This window comes from Dermacentor andersoni, chromosome 7, assembly GCF_023375885.2.
Source record: "Dermacentor andersoni chromosome 7, qqDerAnde1_hic_scaffold, whole genome shotgun sequence".
NCBI classification, from domain to species: Eukaryota; Metazoa; Arthropoda; class Arachnida; order Ixodida; family Ixodidae; genus Dermacentor; species Dermacentor andersoni.
The window spans coordinates 68,451,772-68,470,505 of record NC_092820.1 but is presented as its reverse complement, the minus strand read 5'-3'; the positions used below and the strand labels follow the sequence as shown (position 1 = coordinate 68,470,505).

At 45.7% G+C, this 18,734-nt stretch overlaps 1 protein-coding gene across 3 annotated transcripts in view; it reads left to right on the top strand.

Moving 5' to 3' along the window:
- The first annotated feature begins 5 nt into the window (after positions 1-5).
- Positions 6-18,734, top strand: part of eIF5 (eukaryotic translation initiation factor 5) — a 43,327-nt gene continuing 24,598 nt past the window's right edge. The window contains exons 1-5 of one of the 3 annotated variants that reach the window (XM_050181625.2): positions 6-113; positions 465-589; positions 13,573-13,714; positions 14,625-14,689; positions 17,924-18,582. In XM_050181625.2, the coding sequence (XP_050037582.1) occupies positions 18,508-18,582 (75 nt within the window). In that variant the 5' untranslated portion in view covers positions 6-113; positions 465-589; positions 13,573-13,714; positions 14,625-14,689; positions 17,924-18,507. Of the gene's footprint in view, positions 114-257; positions 282-464; positions 590-13,572; positions 13,715-14,624; positions 14,690-17,923; positions 18,583-18,734 lie in introns of those variants that run through there. The other 2 variants (XM_050181626.3, XM_055072819.1) reach the window with 2 other exon arrangements.

Below are 18,734 nucleotides of genomic sequence, written 5' to 3'. Positions count from 1 at the left end.
TCTTTCTTTTTGTCGGCGAAACGAGAGACATCCGGGAACCGTGGTGAGGCCGAGCTCCATTGCAGATGCGTCGTTGGTCGCTCGCTGCTGCGCCGCAGACTTGCAGTATTCGGGTAAGTGGCCGTCTTTCGCGGCGTTTTGGCTGCATTGGTAGCCTACGCCTCTCTCGTGTCTCGTTACTTGCCCGCCGTTGCGTGGACGTTGTGTCGGTTTCGTTGCCGTCAAGCACGCCAGGCCTTGCGCGGTGCCGTTTAGTGGGTCCATCGCCGCGAGGCTACTAGGTAACTGCAGTGTGTGTGTGTCGTATCGTGCCTCTAAAAGGGAAGAATGGGAGGCCGTGATTTATTACTTGACGTTTTAGCCTTCTCGACCTTTCTCGTCAACTGTTCTCTAACGTGGGGCCGCTTCCTCTCATCTCTCTCTTCCCTCCCTTTTCTTTTTTTTTCTGGTGCCGCCTCGACAAGACGTCGGTGGAAGAGGTCCACCTCAGTCGCCACCATTTCTCCGGAGATTGAACGCCGACCGTGTTTCTCAGCACGCAACAGCACTGGTCAACAGTTTTATATGACGTCTTTATTTTGGTGGATCGGTGAGTGAGCAATTCTTTCCTTATGGTTTTGTCTCGCGCTCCCCTTTTAAACGGCAGGCAGCTGCCGACTGCCACGTTTGGAGGTTTTAACAGCTGAGAGCGTTTCGCCAGGCTCAAGAAGGATCTGGAGGAGATATGCCAGCTTGGCTGATGTGCGGCGAAAGCGATCGCGGCACAGCTGAGCTCTCTTCTCGGCGCGAGGATTTTTTTTTCCTTATGGTCTTGAATGACATACGCGAGAGCCTTGCGTATGTGTGTACCCAACATACGTTAGGCCTAGACGTCTGCTGTCGCTCGCGTACGACAGAGCGTGTTCGGTCATCACATCTCTGTGACGCGAAAGCGCCCGTCAGCGCGACGCAGGCGGTGGGAGAAATTCTCCGTCCGAGTCCGCCGCGGTGTCCGAGTTTTCGCGTCTCCTTTTTTGAGCACCGCGCGTGCAGTTAGCTCGCGCGTCCAAAGTCACGGAGGCGGCGGGCGGGTTCTGAACCCGTGGTGTGCGAGGGCGAAAACCGCGAGTGTCGGGTATGTCGAAACCGGGAGCTGCCGCCGCGCGGTTCGGTGTCCTCTCGTCGCAGCACGCACGTATATTCGCGGGGCTTCGCGCCTCTGCACGGAGGTCGTAGGCCTAACATGTGACGGACGGGAGCGCAAGCTCTCAGTCGGGCGCATTCAGAGATGGTGCGCGACGGTCGTGTCGGGTCGATTTCGGCCTGCGCTGTTAAAGGTAAACACAGTCCGAAAAACGTAACTTGCGTCAGCGGTATGCGAACTCGCAAGCTTGAAATAAAAATACGTTTCGTTTCCCACCGCGGAGATATTTCTCGGAGGATCTGCGTCGATTCCAAGCGTTGTGCCTGCGAGTGAAAGGACAAAAAAAAAAGAATACAATCGAGGGGGAGGCTTGTTTGGAAACGGGGCACTCCCGACGTGGCCCGATGGTTGTTATTCGTGTCGTGCTGTTTTATTTTTCTCGTTCCAGGGCGGCAGTTTATTAGTTTCATTTTCCCCCTTTTTGTCCGCAAAACTGTCCTATGCGCCGCGTTGGTTTCTGTCGCAGCATTGGTTGGTGGCGGAAGGGGAGGCCTTGTCGCTCGAGCATTTTAATCAGTCCTTCATCGGCTGCGTCGGCACATTTATCGGGGGCCGAGCTGTTTTCGTCTCGACTTTTGCTGGCGTCGTTCGTCGACCGTGTGACGGAGTTGCCTGCGCGTGTTGTTTTTCACCGCGCCGCCCCTGCAGAAGTATCGTAGGCTTTTCGTTCCAGCTCGCCTTCGTGTAATACCGGTGTTACACGGCCACTTTCGATCGCGACTGACCCCGATCCGGATCGTAATCCTCGACCGCGATTGGCTCCCTTCCGCAGAATGAGCAAAGAAGCCAATCGCGACCGAAAAGTTCGATCCGATCAAAAGAGCGCCGTGTGACATCCGTATAACAGATAGCTACTCGCGTCTTCGGAAACGTTATGGGAACTTCCGCGTTGGTTGAGTCGACCAGGCGAGCGATCGCTTTCACACGTCGCCATCGATAGGGTCTGTCAACGCGCCCCTGTATCAATCTAGGTGGCTGTGGTGTTGACGTGTGGGGCCCTAGATTTTGAGTTACGAGAGGGCGTGGTTGTAAGCCAGAGACATTTAATGTGTTGGTGTCTCGTAAGTAGAGAAAGGAGAGTGACGTCGAGTAAAGAATTAGTGCCCGGCCGCAGGATGCGCGACAGCGCCAGCGTGGAGTAGAAGTCAACATATATAGCTGCATTTGTGTTGTATACGAACCTACGGGTGCGCAGGAGCGTGGTGGAACGTTCCGCCAGACCGTTTCAAAGTCGAATTCGCGCATAATCATCAGGACGAGGTCGCGGGTTCGATTCCCGGCGGCGGCCGGCATAATGCACCGGTGCCCGCGGTTTGTCGTAATTTTGCTGCCTGCAAAAACAAAAAAAAAATCCAGGCTTGTCAAAAAATAAAACCAGCGGCCTCGACTGCTGCGTGTCTCGTGGTGCTACGTTTAATCTAACCTTGTCAATCTAAACGAAACTCAAACGTGCAGGGTATTTTCGCCGCCACCTGTCCTGTCTGGTTCACATGGAGATGTCTCTCTCCCTGTCGCTTGACAGTTGCCTAGGTTTTCGTCGCGTTTCTCGTTTTTGTGTTGTTGGTAAGAGATTAGAGGAGCTTAGTATGGGCTTGGTAACTATTGTTCACATATTTGGGCCGTGCCTACGTTATAAGAGATTAGAGGAGCTTAGTATGGGCTTGGTAACTATTGTTCACATATTTGGGCCGTGCCTACGTTATCTTATCACCAGCAGGCACCTCTCCGCATTTTTTTCAGCCATTGCATGGGCAGCCGCACACCTCCAGTGTTGTCACATCTTTTCTCCTTTCTTTCATTTTTTTTTCGAAACCATTGTCTTTGCTGACGTGGGATGGCGAAGGTGTCATCATGTGAAACACTGTAGCGTGCAGTTTTTCTTTTTTTTTTTTATAACGACACGTAGAGAGCCCTGTTTGTTCTCTTTTATTGTTGGGTTGAGCGTTCCTGTGCTGTCAATGCCGTTTAGCTCGACAAGTTTGCGAGCTCTTTAGGCAGCAGCGAGCACAATGGTGCTAACAGCTTGGGTCTTTACCTTGTCCATAAACCTCTTGCTGTTTACAAATTACTAATGCTGTGGACACCAGGATGGATAGATGGATGTTATGAGTGTCCCCTTTAGAATGGGGTGGTGGGTTGCATCACCACGCTCTAGCTATTATGCTACCTAATGTCCTACCTAGGTTAAAAAAGAAAAAGAAACACATGAATTTCCATATCCAAATTTTTTGACTCCCTATTGTGAACTTTGTGTTTGTACGTCTCCATTTTTTTGTTCCCCTACATTTCTTCCACCAATCTTCCAATCACCTCTTACTAATCTCTAATGTGCACATGTTTACTTTCCCCCTCTTCGCTGAACCCAAGGGCTTCAAGGAGGCCAGTGGTGACTAAATCGACCGCTGGGCAGATATTTTCACATTCTAATAAAACACGATCCATCGTTTCCCTAGCTATACCGCACCATGCACATGCTACTTCTTCCTTCTTACATCTCGCTTTATAGGTACATGTTCTAAAGCATCCCGACCTCGCTTCGAAAAGTAATGAGCTTTCCTCTGAGTTATAAATTGTTTGTTTCCTGATTTCGTTTTTTCCTCTTAAGTAGTTGCTCATGGCAGGTTTCTTTTCCATTGCCGCCACCCATGAGATTATTTCAGCCTCTCTGACTTTCCGCTTGATGTTCTTTGTTGCTGGGTTGCTCACTTTACAGGCCGCATACTTGCTGGTAAGCTTCCTAGTTCTTTTCCTCCACTGTGAATCAATGTTTTTCCTGTACAAATACCTCGACTCACTCCCAGCCCATATACTTTCTTCCATATTCCTCAGTCATTCTTCACAATCAATTTCATAACCAGTAGCAAAGCTGATAGCGGCATCTTTCGATGACTCGTCCAACTTAATTGCGTTTGGGACCTTCTGTTGCACAAGCATTCTCATCAATGGGAAACCATAAAGGCACTGCAAATTAATGATTGTCACTACCAAAGTGTTTACGCCAGCAGTTCAGCAGAATGCGATAGGCCACTGCAGTATTAGCTTTGTGTGCTCTCTGGTTAAACCCCCGTCGTGGGATGCCGTTACCAGCGTCGTCGTGGCTGTACACCTCTCCGGTAACCCGCTCTTCAACAAGCGGTAGTATGTTTCAGACATGCTAAAATTTATTGGTGCCCACTTCCGTGGTTACAAGAGTGCAAGCTTTTAACACTTAGCTCTGCTGTTGAATTGGACTCTCCACTTTTTTTTTTTTTCTTGGTCTTATCAGTTCCGCTTTAGCAAATAGCAATTTCCCTGCTTAGAAAGGTGTCAACAAATGTCTCCCTTGAGGGAATAGCAGCTCCAGGTGCAGGTAATTATTCGTGATAAAGCAGCCACTATTGGCGTGTCGATGCCCTAAGCAAGTTCACGGCCTGCATTGCACGCATGACTGGGGGGGGTGACCTTTTTTTCAGTGCCAGTGGTGGGCGAACTTGTCGACGCCGGCAAAGTGAAGGGAGTCTGAATGCCTCCAGCTGTGTAGGCCTCGTGTACCCTTGTGCTGGCATTTTTTACTGACCTTCCACTCTGCTGTCTCGTGTAGGCCTCGCGTACCTTTGTGCTGGCATTTTTTAATGACCTTCCACTCCTCAGCTGTCAAACAACAGTGGGGAAAGGCTCTTTCGCGCTTGATGGATGTGTCGGCGGCTGCCTTGGAAATTTTCATAGGCAGTCACAGTGGCTATTCTTTAACAAGCGGCTGCAGCCAACTTTCAGTCCCTCGCGGTAAAAAAAAAAAAAAATTCCAGATAGCGCATATATGTGTGGATGTGTCGCAGAAACCTCATTGAAAGATGTCTTAATACCAGAACTTTATAAAGGGTCGTTGCCATTATTGATTACTGGAAATTGAGAGGGACCTTGAATGCCAAGAACTAGCACTTCTTTTTTTTTTTTTTTTGCATGACTTGGGAGATCTGGTAGTGCCTGCAAAGTGCTTTTTTAACTTGGAGGCCATGTCCTGGTGAACGCACAGTCTGCCGAAGTGCTATTTAAATGTTGTTATACTGCTGTCGCACTTAGCACTTTCAATTCCAATTGAGGCCGACCTGGACGGAATAAAGGCCTCTCAGATCATGGGGGGAACACTTCTATTTGCAAAGCATTACATGCATATGTAAGGAAACAGCTAAAAATTCATACCATAATCTTACATTCACACGAACGCTTATATTTTTTTGGAAACTGCCAGTTTCCCCATCGCCAAAGAGGTCTTAGCACTTGACTTACCGAGGCGCGAGTCTCCTGTAATATTGGAGAATAGGACATGTTGCAGCATGCAAATAGCAAGCAATATTATACTTTAGTCAGGCGGACAAATTTAGTGACAGTGAGAGAGTGTCACTTTGGCAGTGAACTGCCAGGCAAGATTGTCATGTGGAATTGATGGTAAATCAGCGAGCACATTATATGCTCAATATTTTAGCCAATACTTGCAACATGATCAATTGGCACGACTCAATACCAGACGACATTGCAGCTAACATCCAAGAGACGCGTTACGTATTTGGAAGTTCTGACAGGAACGATGTGCCGGTGCACGAAAAAGTTATGCCAAGAATTTTGTTGGCAGATAAAGTGTGACTGTCTTCATCAGCGGGAGGAGCTTTCAAACATTTTAGGTCGCAAAATTGTTTTCAGAATTGGCATTGGCCATCCACGGAGTAAAACTTTATTTTATCCAATGGGATGTATTGCAATGTGTTTTGTTTGAGTGCATGTACACAGTTTTAGTGTTTAGATGAATCGCCGTTTGTAAACAGTTCCATGCTACTTGCATAGCGCTCTTAGCCCAAAAAACCATTCAGTGTTTCTGCTGGAAAATACAATTTCATTTGGCTACTGGAAATATTTGAAGCACTGTCTTCGACACTGCACGCTCGTAGGCAAGTGTGTTGAACAGCGATTAATTTACAGATTCAGCGTACATCTTTGAATGGAATGCACAGTGCTGCATAGTCCAATGTCAGTTGTTTCATTTACCTTCATGGGTGTGTGAGTGGTCATTTCCCAGCTTAATTGAATGCAAGTGCAGCTGTGTGAAATCATATTCGTTAGTGTAGTGTGCAGGTACACTGACCAGATGCTTCATTTGTATAATTGAGCTGACTTGATCACAGCTTTATATTTCCGTTTGACTGCTTTACAATTCAGGAAGAAAATAATGACTCTGTTTGCTGTCCACTTGTCTGTATAATCTTGGTGTCAGACTAGATTGTGTGAAAACACGTTTGGTGTGGAAGATATACCTTGAACCAGTGATTAGATTTGACTTCAGTCAACCAGTAGCTTTCTGTTTAGAAGCAGAATTGAATAGCAGGGTAGTAAATTCTGTTAGACATTTGAGTGTTTGTGCACTCCAGGTTGTTTTCACCATTCCACAAGTTTGTCTTTCGCGGAGACCATTCGCACGGGAAGTAGCGCTTCGTGCTGAAAATGCAGCGAGCAATTCCAGAATAGAATGCAGAGAACAGAGCACTTCCTACACGGCTTCGTAATGCAGAGATGTTTCTCCCGTTGCAACAATGGATGCTGCCTTCATAGCGAGACGTGCTCAGGGAAACATTGTTTCTGCCCCATTCATGCATGCATATGGCACATACTCTGCCGGTTGGCTCGACAGTCTCGCGATGGTTTTCCATTCATCCCGTGTGAGAGGACATCCGAGACATGCTGTTCGGAATTGGAGGATGGATCGCAGTGATGTCTGGCAGGAAGCCCATCTGCTTCTATCCGAAGCCATGCGCTGCTGACTCCTGTTTCATTGTAAGCCAGGCTGCTCTCGAGTTTCATTTGGCCAGTAATGAGTCTGTGGTTTGTTGGGTTGACTTGGTCGACTTGCAAAAAAGGAAAACAGCGCAAGAAAGTACAATTTTCACTGTTTGCTGGGTATTACATGCCTGCCAACTACCAGAAGTTTACGTAAAGTTTGAATTCGGGCTCATTTTAAGATCTTCTGGATGTTACATCGGGTTTTACGAAATATAGTGTTCACGAAAATGTTCCAGTTGTGAGTCCCGGCAACTACCACTGGGAGTCTTCACATGTTGTAAAGAGGCAAGGGAGGTACTTTGAGTTTTTGCAGACAAGTTCCCTGAAGTAGGTGAAATTGGCAACACTAAGGTCACTGAAAAAGTCACACCTGAATTGCGGAATGAAATTAAGTATGAAAAGCTGTACAGAAGGTTTCTAATGACACGTGCGGCTGGCAATCTGCATTTGTTTAAAGTTTCTAACTAGTTTAACAAAGAAACTGCGATCAGCTCTAATGGAATACTGCTCCACATGTCTAGACGTGAAGGAGGGCTACCATGGTGTGATTTGGACTTGTGTAAGCTCATTGCTGCATCGTAACCAGTCAGAGTCATGTGCGCAATTTAGATATTGATGGCAAAGAGCTAACATGAACTGAGCTGCCAAATGCTTTCGATGATTCTTTGACAAGAATAAAAATGGATGGATTGTCATCGGAAGCGTACAAGTACACAAGCTCTCATAATAATGCAATATTTCTAGATCCTCTGACGGCCAGTGGTGCCTACAGAGCGTCACTGATTCAAAGTTTATACGTTGAGTGTAAGGAACCCTCATTACAGCACCGCAGATCATTACTCACTTTCTCTTACGTATTCAGAATTCAGTCATCACCGCAACACATTTGCTACAACATCCTCACACAATGCAACTCGCGCCTACACTATACAAATAAACCGAACATGGTTAAACCGCTTGTCCTGCGATAGGAGGAATATGTTTGGGATTATGACATTCCTTGCGAAGTCCTCCAGGTTGCCAGAAAGCCAAAGCGTTTGCCCCCGTGGCATGACTTTCAACCGTTGTGTGACTGGACATTAACACATTTAAAGAAGAAAGACACCCCACACGAACACATCACACAAGAATTTCGTGCTCTTCAGTACAAATATCAAAATAACATGCAATATTATACTGATGGCTCTAAAACGAAAGAATACGTGGGTGTGGGGGTCGTAACGGGAAATTGGGAAAAAAGTATTCGCTTGCCACAACACGCCTCTGTTTTTACGGCCGAAGTTTTCGCTATATGTGTTGTTCTTAAACAGATTATCGCTGATAAGCACAAAAATGCAGTCATATACACAGATTCTTTAAGCACACTGAAGGCTCTACATCTGAAATCTGAATGTGAACCCCTTATTGGAGACTTTTTAAACCTTGTGGCTTTTAACGAATACGGGAGGTCAATTCGTTTCTGCTGGGTCCCAAGCCATGTTGGGATACCGGGTAACGAAGCAGCTGATAGATGTGCATTGATGGCAGCGCACAAAGACACTACAAACACGACACTAGCATATAATGATAGCATCCGTGCAATTAGAAAAGCCTTAATGGCAAAATGGCAACGCGAATGGTACCATTGTGCCGACAACAAGCTACATCTCACGAAACCCATAGTTGGCGAATGGAAGTCATGTTATCATCAGGAGCGGTTCATCGAAGTAGTTTTATGGTGACTACGCATTGGGCACACACACCTCACACACAATTGCTTACGCAAGAAGACACACCAACATGCGAGAAATGTCAACAGCCACTAACGGTTACGCATATATTACTCACATGTACGCAGATTGAAACACACAAATGAACACTTTTGCACAAATTATATCAACTACACATACCTTTACACCCTGCTCTAATTTTAGGTGATGATCTGCTAGTTCCATTATGTGACGTCCGTAAATTTCTAGAAGACACTGGAGTTTTACATAAAATATAGATTATTAACACAGCTTTTTCATTCATAAACTGGATTTTAAAACACCTCGTGTTTGGCGCAGCATAGCCTTGGCCGCTTTTGCGCCATTAAACCCCACCTAACTAGATCCTCTGACGACGAATGGAATACTAACAATTATACTCAGCCTAAAAAATGTCAAGACATTGACAACATTCAGATAAAGCCTGTAAAATGTGTTGCAGATATTAGCACCAACAATCACGGATATTTTGAACCTTCTTTTCTATTTCCAGAAAAAAATGCACATTGCAAAAGTAATCGTTCTATTTAAAAAGGGAGATGGCAATGATTTAGGCAATTATAGACCTGTGTCCGGTGTCTTCTCCGAAGCATTAGAGAAAATTTTGCATTCTAGATTTATTAAGTTTATAGATAAACACAATTTGCTCACCCCATGTCAATTCATATTCCGGAAAAAACAGATCTGCTGAACTGGTGCTTTTAGAACAAAAATATATTCTGTCACAATATGAAAACTGAGCTTTTGTGATGGGAATATTTGTCGACTTATCAAAAGTCTTTGATCTTGTTAATCATGAACTACTTCCGCAGAAGCTATGGTACTACAGAATCCGAGGGCCGGATGAAAAATTAATAATCTCACTTGTCTAAGTTCAGCCGGGCGCAGGCCACCACCCTGCGTCTGCTACAAACACGTACCCTTCACCCGCCCGCCTCCACCTTATATTTCCAGACGTCTACACTAACCCCAACTGCCGATGCTGTGTCATTCACCCGGCTACGCTTCCACATATGTTGTGGGAGTGCGCAGCACAGTACACACAGACTAACACCACGACTCTCTCGTCAAGGTTGCATGAGGCTCTGCGGAGCTCCGCCCTCGACGACCAAACCTGGGCGACCCAGCACGCCCGCGAGACGGCGGCGAGGCAAGCCCTCGACGTCCCTTCATGGGAGGCTTAGGCCCGGCCATCATAAAGTGCTGGTTGTACAATAAAAGTTCATTCCTCCTCACTTGTCTAAAAGGAAACAAACTGTCAATATATGTAATACTTGCGCAGAAATAAAACATTTATTCTAGTGTCCCACAAGGCAGTATATTAGGGTGACTGCTTTTCAACATTTACCCTAAAGGGCGGCCCCTCACCAGGTCTAGCAATTTTGAGCTGACAAGCGCAGAGCATACATTGCATGATAACGATCGTGTCTGCAAAGTATTACATTGCCATGTGCCATGGAAAGATGTGAAATTTCAATCCAAAGGACATTTTTCCTTCTCCTCGCGGCCACCGTCCTCCAAGCCGGTCGATGACGTACTCGTGTGCCTGCACCTACGTACTGGTGTGACATCGCTCGTGGTGACATGTGACATCAAGAATTATTCAAGATGACATTGGTTATCTGCGCAATCTGGTGCTTGAATTGACGAATTGAAGTTTAGAGAAATAATAAAACATACAAACCGATTGTCTGTGTGTTTTTTGTTTTACTTCCGAAGCAAGAGAGATGAATTTCCGCTTTGTCTGCTTGTTCCCACGGTCGTGCGGTCACGTGCGCAAGTACCTAAACTATGCAGTTTTCTGCCATGTTCCAGCGCGTATCATGCTCTGCAATTCGTTTGTTCTGCCTCAGTATTCGTGTAGCACAGAATTATACCGCTAGTCATGTTTCCTTGTGCACAGCGCGCAAAATCTTGCGCTGCACGAACGAGACAACAGCTTGCGCGACGCCATTAAGTGCGTAGCGCCAAAAAAATATGAAGGCGGGGCCTGTGATGTATGCGTCGTGCAAGCCTTGAGGTCCGGTATGGGAGAGCGCAGGGAAGGAATTTCGCTTGCAAAGCCTAGACGGGACGAGTGGTGAGAGCGTCTTGCTTGGTAGTGGAGCCCGCCTGCTGAAATCATGGGTTTGCGGCACTGAAATATTTCTGTCTGCTATTAATGAGCCGATTTGAAAAATTTTTGCGACAGAACACTCCCTAGAGGACACGTAACGACTTCCAGCGTATAACCAAAATTTGCTATGAGACCTGATGAGGGGCCCTTTGATGACATTGTAAACATTAACCCAAATGCTAGATTCATAATCTATTCAGATGATGCAAGCATTTCTTTTTTTCTCCGGAATCAATATTCGCGAACTGATTTAACTCCAAACAAATAGAAATAGTTGATCATTTTAATTGTCTGGGTAGTATTTCCTTCAACTGTGTCATGGGCAGCTAATGTAGACCAAATTGGCTGCATTAGATATATTCTTCCTAAGCTGATTAAACTGCTTGTTTACAACTCATTATTCTTACATTTTAACTATTGCCAGCCAGTATAGGGCACTGCAATGATGTCTTCTCTACAGGGAATGTATATTTTGCAAAAATTTCTTCGTAATGTCGTTAAAGGGACACTAAAGTGAAACAATCAGTTTGGACTAATGAAGCATTGTTTCAGAACCATGCAGGCAGTCATGTAAAAAAATAGTTTGATTATTAGATGAGAAAATGAAGGTCCGAGTACTAGTGTTTGAATTTCGCGCCGAAACCCCAGCGCCAGTACGTCAGCGTGACGTCAGGGATTCCAAAGTATGTTTTCGCATTTGGGCCGCGTTGGCTGAGTAAAGGGTCCCGAAACTTGCCATGTTTAATATTTGGTTCCTTTAGAATACAATGTAGTCAGTCTGTACCGCTATATATAATTAGTAGGCGCTAGAAGATGCCATAAAAATCGATGACGTCACAGCCACCAGGTGCGGGGACTTCAGTAGGCGTCGCTACCCGTATTTCATTCTTGCGCTTTTTCTGGCTTACCAAACATCTTATCGTTGTAAGAGTGGTGTTTTTTGGTGTTGTAGAAAGGTAATTTACTGATGCAGAAGAAATCATTTTTCACTTTAGTGTCCCTTTAATGCAAGCTATAGAACAACCACCAACCGCATTTTTCTTAAAACTGGTAGTCAAAATTTTATATCTTTATCAGTATTGGCTGAGCGTTTGTCTTGAAATAGAAATAGAAAATATAAATCTTATTCGGCATTTCGCAAACTTGCAAGAAAATAAAAAGTACCCTTTCAGACACCCTGAAAACTGGTTGGTGCCAACAGCACGCACCAATACTGGGAAAGAGCGCCTCCACCATACACTTCCTTCTCTTCTCAATGCATACAAATCTGCTAACTTGTTTACCTGTACCCAGCGAGAAATTCCCTCCATGTATAAATCATATGTATAAGAAGAATGTACCACTAATATTTGGATATAGTTAAGCTTCATGTAGGATGTTTTCGTTGTCTTATTTATATTGTTTTCAATATTTTTTCATTCGGGCCATTAACACATATTTGATGGTGGTCTTAAATATGTGTAATCATGCTTCTGATGAAGTGACTTTGCCTGTGCCCACCAAAGTGCAGATTTGTTTGGTCTTATGTTTTTGCTACTGCATTATTTTAATTTAAACATGAAGTTGTCTCATGTGCGATGAATTGCATTGTCGCTGTTGCTTTGTATTCAGGGCTGCGGCTCAGGCAAGCTGTTTATGACAGCTTTTTCTGCAGCTCCCGTGTGTGTATTTCTTGAGGCAGAAATAAATTATTATTATGTTACACCAGCCTAGGGTTGATTGCAGCTCTCTAGGTCTGCGTTGACATATGCTCACCCAGAAATTATTTTACCGTGTCAATTGGACCGCATAATGTGAGAGCATTTTCCGCTATCATCGTGAGCTTCGGCGCGAGAATATATAGTTTGATTGTAGTGCCACCAATGTTTTCGGCCTAACACGAAAGCTCGCACCGTGCCAGACCAACTGTTGTACGCTATAGCTACAAAGTGGGCTTATGCTATGTGGTTCGTGTTGATTTAGTCTCTGTTTAGTCACGGTTTCTAGGTGCGCTGCCATATTCCGTCGTTCCACCAAAATTCGCCTGCTTCAAAATGAAATTTTGTCTGCTCCAAATTGCTCCAAAATGCAATTTTACTTGCTCCAAAAATTTTTCCAAGATAACTTTGGGCAGCTCCATCTCTGGAGACCTCTTAATGAAATAATGCATGATATTCAATGCAGTCTTTCATTTTCCTCAGTTTCAGATTTGGGCCACCCCATTCTTGGGCCACTGTGTATGTTCCACTGAGCCCATACTACTGCCGCCGTGATTGTAGAATACTTGAACGTATTCAGACGTCTCGTCACGTCTTATTACCATTCTTCCTTACGCAAGCGTCCTTGTAACATTGTTGCATCGATGTTCGCTCTGTGCATCCGCCTGCTTTGGTGTTTGCATTCCAGCATAAGCTCACGTATAGTGTGCCGCATAAAGTTAATCATTGCATAAGATTACACATTGCATAGGGTTAAAATAAACTCGATTGAAAGTGTTGCGTTTAGTTGTGTAAAATACAACTACTCCGCGTGGATCGTAACGTGTGCGTTGCATCTGCATTATTTCTTTGCATGCTGTATCCGTGTGTTCCCTGGCTGTGTAGTCATATCTAAGCTCCACTGAGAGGTTGTTTTCAACTTCATATCGGCTTCTGATGACTTGAGTGTAACGCCTCACAGTCGTGTGTACTAGTGTGCTCACAATGATGTGCCCCCCCCCCCCCCCCCCCCCTTTTCAGAATTCTTGGGACGAGGCAATCCAGCAAACTACCGGCAACAGATAGAGCCTAGCAGCTGCACCCTTGAGCCGGACAGGTTTATGCATTTCCGGGGGACCCTGACCACCACCACTGGCCGTCTTCACGCTAAACGAGAAGACAGGTGAGACAGGGCAAGCGCACGGGCCCGTTTGTTTTGACTGCGTGGACGCCCAAAGAATGCAGCAGTGTGCTTGTCTAGGAACGGAACCATAACAAGCAGAACATTTCATCAATGGAGAATCAGGCTAGAAGTAGGCACAGTTACATTGCTGCAAGTTTTCGGCTCCATACATTGAAGAATAAAGACTTTAAAAAAGAATTAATCTGACCTAATTCCCATCTCAGTATCGTAATGGAAAGTGAAATTTTAAGAGGACAAGTTGAAAGCTGTGGTTTTCCCGGCTCTTGCTTATCTGCCATGGCAGCTTAATAACCTATTCTGCACTGAAGGCTTCTCCTTCTTTTCCATTTCCCTTCTTTCTTTTTTTTAACTTCCTGTTAGCTGTGACACCATGTACATGTCACTGAAACATGACACTGTCAAAAGTTATAAGATATTCTTTGGGTTGTCGAAATTCCCCACACTTACTTGTGCATGTACAGTACCTGTTCAGTGAAGCGTACTTGATGGACAGCGTTTAGTGTGCCATGAAACATTTTTGTTCAATCAATTTCCTGGTTGTCATGTATGCAAACTGTAGTCATCAGTTGGTTTTAACTGTAGCGTGTATTGTAGGAACTCTGGGGATTGACAAAGAGCTGCAATGTGCAGTGATGGTTTGTAGAACTATTTTTAATGCACGGATATCTGGCCTAATCTATCATATGAGCCACTTTCTGGCAACATACTTCAGTTGAAGAACTGTTGTAGTTACATTCAATTTATTGCTGGTTAAATGTTACTTTTACGAGTCGACTTAAAAAAAAAAAAACGTTTAAAGGAGGAACGTACTGTACATTAAAGCTTCACTGTGCACTGTTGCTCAGGGCACTGTTTTTCTAAGCAAACCTTTGGTCTTTTTCTTTTTCAGGAGAACAAACACACTTTGTAATGCAATTAACAGTTAACCTTCATATCCTACCACGGAATAATTAGGTGAGTTTGTATGTTGCCCTTCCATGCTCGTTTGCATGCATGCTAGTTAGCAGCTAGCGGATGATTTTAGCGCACGCCATTGCAGTACGCTACCAATGGCATTGTACACCACGTGCTGTGAAACAGATAGGCAAAGATGCTTATTGCAATAGTTTTGGCAGCGATAGCTGTGAATGCGGCGTGTGATGACCCGGGCAGAGATTTGCTGGTACCTGAATAACAAACTGCACGCGCCATCGTCACATGAGATGGGCGGCCGTATACAGTTTTTGATCCTTGTGCCTTTTCTTGTTCACACGGGGTCTAGCGGCCGGAAAATGTATGCGATCGATAGCAGTCTGCAGCAGCGAACCGCAGCGCGTTTTGGTTATCGCCTATTAAAAGCGTGCACTACGCTTGCGACGGCACCACGCGCTGTGGAACAAATAGGCGAAGGTGCTTATCGCAATAGTATTGGCAGTGATGGCTGTTACTGCTGTGTGCAATGACCCCTGACAAGATTTTCTGGTACCGAAGTCAGAACCTGAGTGCGTGCCGTCGTTTTCACATGAAACGGGCGGGCAAGTATTGCGGTGAAGCTATATACTATTCTCGGTCGCACGCGCCTCGCGCGTTTTCATCGTTACATGGGGTCTAGCAGCCGGAAAACATATCACAGTTTGTCAACGTACTGAACGTTTGTGCAGAAAAATTGGGTTTTCCGGGAATATAGGAACCAGTAAAAAAGGAGCATAACTCTACTGGATCACTTTTTTTGTTCTCATTTGCAAACGTTGGTACCGGGAAAGCGTACATAATGGGAACGTATCAATGAGGTTCGACTGTATATAGACACTGTAGGTGAATTGTTGGCATTGTCGTGATGTTCCAGATGCTGTTTATGTAAGTGTGTGTGTGCGTGTGTGTGTGTGTGTGTTACACATAAACACAAATAGAAATGTCCGACAGCCTGATTCAGTCATGGCACAGAAGCCCGGTACTCTGACCATTAGGCCGCACACAAACTAGAACACCCCTCGAGAACCTCTCACATGCAAGCCAGTTGAGATGCTAGGTGCATTCTAAGAATGCCAACAGTTTCTCATTGGTCTCACGTCGTGCACAGTCTAGGTGCGACACCTTCAACACACCACTGGCGACACTCTTCATCAAGCCAATGTTATGAAACGCCTGGTATCTGCAAGGGCGATCTTCCTTCAGCAGGATTTGCCATGGGTGCTGCGTTGCACCTGCGTATATGTTGAGACTATCCGAGGGGTCCAAGCGCAACGCGAAACCTTGCTCTCGCTCTCCATGCCGCGAGCAAAACTGCCAGTTTTGAACATCATTCTGCCAGAGAACATAGTTCTTGTGACTGAAGCATCTTTCTTTTTTCATTTATAAATGTCTTGCCACGCTTTCCATTAAGACTTAGTTTAACCAATTTGGAGTGTTAGGCATTTCTGAAATTAATCTCTTCATTCACTTGTAGAAGCTTGTTAGTCTGAAATCTCACACCCACAGCCACTGATGTTTTAAACGTTCAGCTGCTGCTCGTGTCTGCTGTTTGTGGCTGCGGAGGTTTGTTTCCTAGGAGTATCGAAATTCATACTACTTCGCGTGGAATGCAAACACCTAGCTGAAACTAGGCAACGTGAACAGTTGTGCATCACCTGCAAATCCGCTAGCTTCTTCATGTCAGTCAAGAAAAGGCCGGCAAGCATGGCTGGTCAAATTCTAAAGCTTGAATTTCACTTGTGCGGAAGCTGTAGCTGTGATACTGTTAACAATATTAATAATGAGGTACTCTAGTGAATCTGGGCCTCTCTTGGCAGTAAAGAATGTTTCCCTCAAGTTCGCCAAATTGAAGGTATTTAACTTCCTTTTTTTTTTAATGTGATAACTTATTAGTGATAAATAGTTTACACTAGCCTCAATGATTGCCACTATCTGAAATGTCACTTTAACATTCGTAATGTGATGACATCAGCCATCTGCTGTCTAATGCTTCCACCCCGTACACTAAGTTAAAAAGTTCCTGTACAGTGAAGCCTCTACACAGTAAAATCTTAATTTGACCCTCTTTAATTTGGACAATTCGGACCCGTCCCGGCAGGCATAGGCATTACCTAATGGGAATGCTCTCATTAATTCGAGCATATTTGACTGCACACAGGTTAATTCAGACAATTCTTTGAACTGAGCGCCGCAAATGTGTGGCTGAATACAGCAGAAATGCCACTTTCGTCCAACCAAAACGAATTGGCAGAGTGCGCATCGCATAGTCTCGAGTGGAACTCGAGCACAAATGGCAGAACGCTTCACGTTTATTGGTGCCTTTATCGCTTTTATTGAGTTTACTGACACGCACCAACACCGCGCCGACCCCTTGCCTTCAGAGTTGCATAGTGCCCGTCCATAATTGCGTCGATAGCGGCCGCGCTTTCTTCAGCAGTGCTTTCGGCTATCGACAGTTTCATTTTGGCTCGGTGCACGCGTCACCCGCGTGCCTTCGTCGGAATTGCATGGTCTCTGTTCACGATCGGGTTGGTAGTGGTAATGGCAAACGGTAGTTTACGTCATGGCTCAGTGCAATGGCTGCAAGCCCGATGTCGCAAACACGACGGAAGTCGTCGAGGATGAAGAGCGCCAGCTATGTCGCGATGGACGGATGATGTGTTGGTGACCAGCTTACTGGCAAAAAAATGTGTCTGTGCGCCTGGTAGTTTGTCTCGGGTCAGGGTGTGTGCTGCAGGAAGTCGCGAGGCCTTCACCGCTGCGAGCGCTAATCACTCGCAACATGACGAGAATCGCTGCTTCTGCACTGACTTCATGTGAAGTAAAAGCAAGGGCTGCGAATTTACTCAGTAGGCAGATTGGCATTGCAAGCATTTGTTTTCTTGATAACCTCGATAATTTTACATTATCATTCGGCCATTCTTTTTTTCTTTTTTTGTTCCTGTGAAATCTGAATTAACATGGTTTTACTGTAATGACTATCTGATATAACGAAGGTATCCTCGTGATGGATGTGGCTCTGTTATAATGAGATTCGATTGTATTAACTGCTTCAGAAGCACCGTCTGCCATTGCAACTTGACTTTACATTTGCTTTTGTGTTTCTTTGGATGAATGTCTAACTTCTGTTTTCTTTTTCTTTCCTCCTCTTCCTACCCTGCTTTCTGCATCATGTACTGCATCGTGCTGCCTTCCCTCGAACTGCTGTTTCCCTGTTGTATCCTGTTGCGTCCCCAGACTGTCCCCGGATAAACCCCGCCAAAGATTGCAGCCGTTCCAGTCCTGACTTGTCTTTTCTCTCTCTCTCTCTTTCTCAACACTTAACTCTCGCTCTTCCTCCTTGTTCATCTGAACTTTCCCACCGAAGCCGAGCTCTGTCCCGTCTAGTCTCCCTCCTCATCCAAACTGCCGCCTCTGCGCCAAAGGGTCGGCCGTGTCGCCACGTGTGTCCCCTCTTCATCTCCTGCGTGGTCGCGAGTCATTGTTGACTCGTGTCGTGTGACAGCAACCCTGTCTGCCCGGTCGTGCAACCCTGTCTCCCTATCCTCCCTCCCTCGACATCGCCGCCTCGACCTACTTCGGGGCCCCTAGCTCACATTCGCTGCCCCTTCTCGTCGTCGTCGTGGGTGTCCTCGCCGACTCCCCCTCCCCCTCTCTGCGGAGTCTGCTGCCCTGTCCCAATCTCTGACCATTAGGTGTCGCCGTACAGCCGCCGGTTGTCAGAGGTTAAGTGTCGTCACTGAGGCTTTGAGCGTCGTCTTCGGTTCCTGCTTTTGCCGTCTATTGAGAGGCACTCATTTGATCCTCCACAAACCAACACCATGGGGAGCGTCAACGTCAACCGGAGCCTGACGGACCAGTTCTACCGCTACAAGATGCCGAAGATCATTGCCAAGGTGGGTGTTGTTGGCCTGTCTGGTTTATGCCTGTGACCTCATATGGCGGTCTATGATATTTTGCTGGTTTCAATTTTAGGCCACCGTGACCACATACTGATTGAAGTGGGAATGTGAAAGCCCTCGTGTGCTGTGCATATTAAAGAACTCCC